The sequence below is a fragment of the Lactuca saligna genome, chromosome 2 (genome assembly GCF_052625555.1).
Source record: "Lactuca saligna cultivar CGN05327 chromosome 2, ASM5262555v1, whole genome shotgun sequence".
NCBI lineage: Eukaryota > Viridiplantae > Streptophyta > Magnoliopsida > Asterales > Asteraceae > Lactuca > Lactuca saligna.
Window position 1 is genome coordinate 168097097 of NC_136418.1, and position 3777 is coordinate 168100873.

At 35.7% G+C, this 3777-nt stretch overlaps 1 protein-coding gene across 1 annotated transcript; it reads left to right on the plus strand.

Annotated features, from left to right (window-relative positions):
* The first annotated feature begins 1398 nt into the window (after positions 1-1398).
* On the plus strand, positions 1399-2021 carry LOC145032675 (auxin-responsive protein SAUR50-like). Its single transcript, XM_078981570.1, has one exon. It carries the CDS (start codon positions 1477-1479, stop codon positions 1873-1875), a length of 399 nt encoding a protein of 132 aa, XP_078837696.1. The 5' UTR covers positions 1399-1476; the 3' UTR covers positions 1876-2021.
* The last annotated feature ends 1756 nt before the right edge of the window (positions 2022-3777 follow it).

A 3777-nucleotide genomic window follows, 5' to 3' on the forward strand; every position in this document is an offset into this window, starting at 1 on the left:
CCGGTTCGCTAAATTTTCCTCTTATACACAAGGGTTTATTTTTTAAGCCAGCATGATGAGCAAAGTGTTATATTCTTCCTCAATATTTTATACGTACGTTCTAAAAAAATATCTAGTATAATCATAAGATATTAAATTTTTTTATAGGTTGATGTTTAATTTCAAGCAAATAATGTATAGAAGTTGTGAGAAATTTTAATAGAAAATAATAACATATATATGATCTGTCCATTTGACTTATCATCTGACTACAACACCATGGCTTGTTCCTTGAGGGGATGAACTCTTTGCTGGAGAACAATTATTTTCTTCCATCTTTTTTGTGTACATGTGTGAGATCTTATCTCGTTAATAATGAAACCCTCGTTATATATTCAATTAAAAAAAGACCACAAATGTCTCGTAAAGCCAACACACGAGTTTATCACAAAATCATTGCTTTCGTTAAACTTTGCCGTACACCAAGTAGATTACGTGTCTCAGGTGCTAAAAAAGATATAAACAAACATCATATAGCTGGTTTAAAAGAAAGATGTAATCACGAAATAATCCAAGAACCACATTATAATAATGGTGAACAATCGAGTCAAGAACACTATACGTCAAAGCTTCAAACACAATATCGAGTTGACTTTTAATTGGTGTTAATCATGTTGCATGTGGGTCGGTAATTAAAGAAGAATTGGAGCACCAAGGGAACATCCGAAGTGTAAAGTGATGTAACTTCGCATTTTGGCCAACACACACTTTCCCACTAACACCAAATATAATTAGATCACCAATATAAATTCAATCAGATCAAATCTTATGCATTAAAGATTATATATAAAATAGTTAATTTGGCTGAAAAAAGGCCCAGCTAGCCGACGTGCTCAATCATAATTTCAAAGCTCTGTAACCCAGACTTTGTTGGGCTCACAGCATTTAACTCACGCCATACCCTGCCTGGTTAGCTTTACATCGGCCCAACCATACCACATGGTTAACAAAATGATTAATTAGGGAGGCAAGAATTCTCCTAAAAAGCGGCATATAGTTATGATATATAATTAAGTGTCAAAGTACTACTTCTAATAACACCCACAAGTAGGAAGATGAAAAGGTGCATGGGTTAAAGGTCCATGCACTAAGTGCGATTGATACTATTTTTTTTTTTTTTTTTTAAAGATATTGTAAAATATTGATGTGATCCCTAAATACCTTTTTAATCATTCAAAATACTTGTCCGTGCAGTTTCGTATCAATAATAATACAAAGTACAAACAGCCATCACACCAAAATCCAACTACACAATCCTAATGACACCAGCAGTCAAGCAGTACCACACTAACTTTATACCTATCTCTCTCCCTCTCTCTCTTTCGCTCTTCATATATAAATCTCCAGAGCTTCCTACTCTCAACCCAATCTCTCTTCCTCTCTCTATCTATCTAGCTAAAAGATACTTATATTAATATATATATACATATAGAAGACATGCTGAGAGGAGAGATTCTGAAAGCATGGCTAAAGAGATCATGTGGAAAGATGAATAATGAGGTTTTACCTTCTGCTGCTGAGTGTGATAAGTGCTGGCAATGGGCATTCAGGTGGTCGACATCTTTCATGCATGGAGGAAAGGAGGAAGCGTGTATTCCTAGAGATGTCCCGAAGGGTCATTTGGTGGTGTATGTAGGTGAAAGCCAGAGGAGGTTTGTGATCAAGGTGAAGTTACTAAAACACCCTCTATTCGGTGCGTTGTTGGATCAAGCTCGAGAAGAGTACGAGTTTACAGCTGATTCCAGACTTTATATACCCTGCAATGAGGAGATCTTTCTTGGTGTAGTTCGGTGTGCCATGACCCCACGGGATCGAAGAATCATGTTTTGTTTTTGAGTCTTGTTGGGATCGATGTTCCTGCAAGACTGTACGTAATTTGATGTAAAGCGATTAATATATAGTTACTATTGTATGCAACTAGCTATGACTATTAACTTTGATGCAAGAAAAAAAAATGTAACCTTAATTTTTCATGCTACTCTACTGTTATAGATTTCTATAGGTCTTGAACTAATGTTAGCTAATTACCAAAAAATTGATATAATTGGTCATTATTACCCGTAGACCGATGATATTTCATTCTCGAAAAACTGTTGCATTAACTGGGGAATAATCGTAGTGGTGAATCGAGAATAGAAAATCATGTAGTTCTCTAACCGGGATGGTCGAAAAGAAAATCGGGTTCAACCGAAAGCTAATGCTTGACGGGGTTAACAAATGGATATAAATGAAAAGGGGCAGGCTTTAGGCTAATTGGATAGAATAAAACAAGAAAGAATGTCTAAATCATATTGGTATGTGCACATGTACAATGTAGTATCAAAATAGAGTAAGAGCAAGTTCTTGAAATCTAATTTAATTATGTAAGGTATCAACCTTGATGTCTAAGGAAAAAAACGAACAAAGAAAAGAAACAGGGGAGGAATAATAGGGGAAAAAAAAGAACGGACTTTTAGTTAATTGGTGAACAAGGTCTAATTTGTTGAAATAACTCAACTGAAAAGTACTAAACAATAACCTTGTTTATTTTAATAAAACTAGTAACATAATCTAAGATAAAATCTGCATAAAAGGAACTATTCCCAAAATACCTATGGGATTAAAAATGCCACCCAACCCCCAACATATTTCCTCATAATTCATAAGCTTGCACCATTTTTAGTCCTAGCAACCTGTTATCTCTTCAAACATGACATTTCCTTCTTTCTGGATTGCTTGCTGCTTGTCTAGCAAGTTCTAGTTAATCTCCTTAATGGACACATTGCCTTTGATAAGATCATTCCATTCAACAGTTAACCCTTGACTTGAAATTCTTTAACCAAACACTAAATAAAACAAACTAAAACACACCGGTAAGCTACTACACTTTGACACACTCACCCATTCTCGTGACCTGGTAAATAAATGATTAACCCAACAATCACCTCTTAACCGTTTATTGTAACACCTCAAATTTTAAAACAAAGTTTTCATTTTTAAATTACCCAAAATATTGTTCATAAACCAAACCATCAAAAAATCACAAGTATAATCATAATCGCAATTATCAGAGTGCCATAACACGCCCAATAACAAAATCTCCCAACAAGTGTGTACAATCAGACATTCGCCTTCCCGCGATCTCAGAACTACTTGAAACACATATAATCAACAACTGTAAGCACGAAGCTTAGTGATTTTCCAAAGATATCCCATACAGTACAACATATAAACAACTATGGGTTATCAGCAACCCTGGAGACTACACGAAACCTTAGTGGGCAAATAACATGTGTTGTGGTTTATCAGCAACCTTGGAGACTACCAGAAATCTCAGTCACACGTAAACCACATAACATAATAATAACAATTAGACCCAACTGGTCATCACGAATACAATTATTTTACCACACAGGTAATAACAAGTGAGGAGACTCACCTGATTGTGATGACTGATAAATCTCACCCTCGAATTGTCAGAACTAGACTTTGCCTAATAAACACAATAAGTAACCCTAATCAAATAAGGTCATTATCTCGACTCACAAGTCCAAATCCTACAAATACGCTCCTTGAGGGCAAAAAAACCATTTTTCCCCTTCAATGGTCCAAAACCCTAAATCATTGACCAAAGTCAATAGTTAACAAAAGTTAACATGTCCAGTGCGTACACTAGGCGTACACTCCCTACACGTTGTGTATTCCATGAACGAAATGGGTTGGAGTCAGGCCTGGCTACGCTGGGCGTAGCCAGAAGTA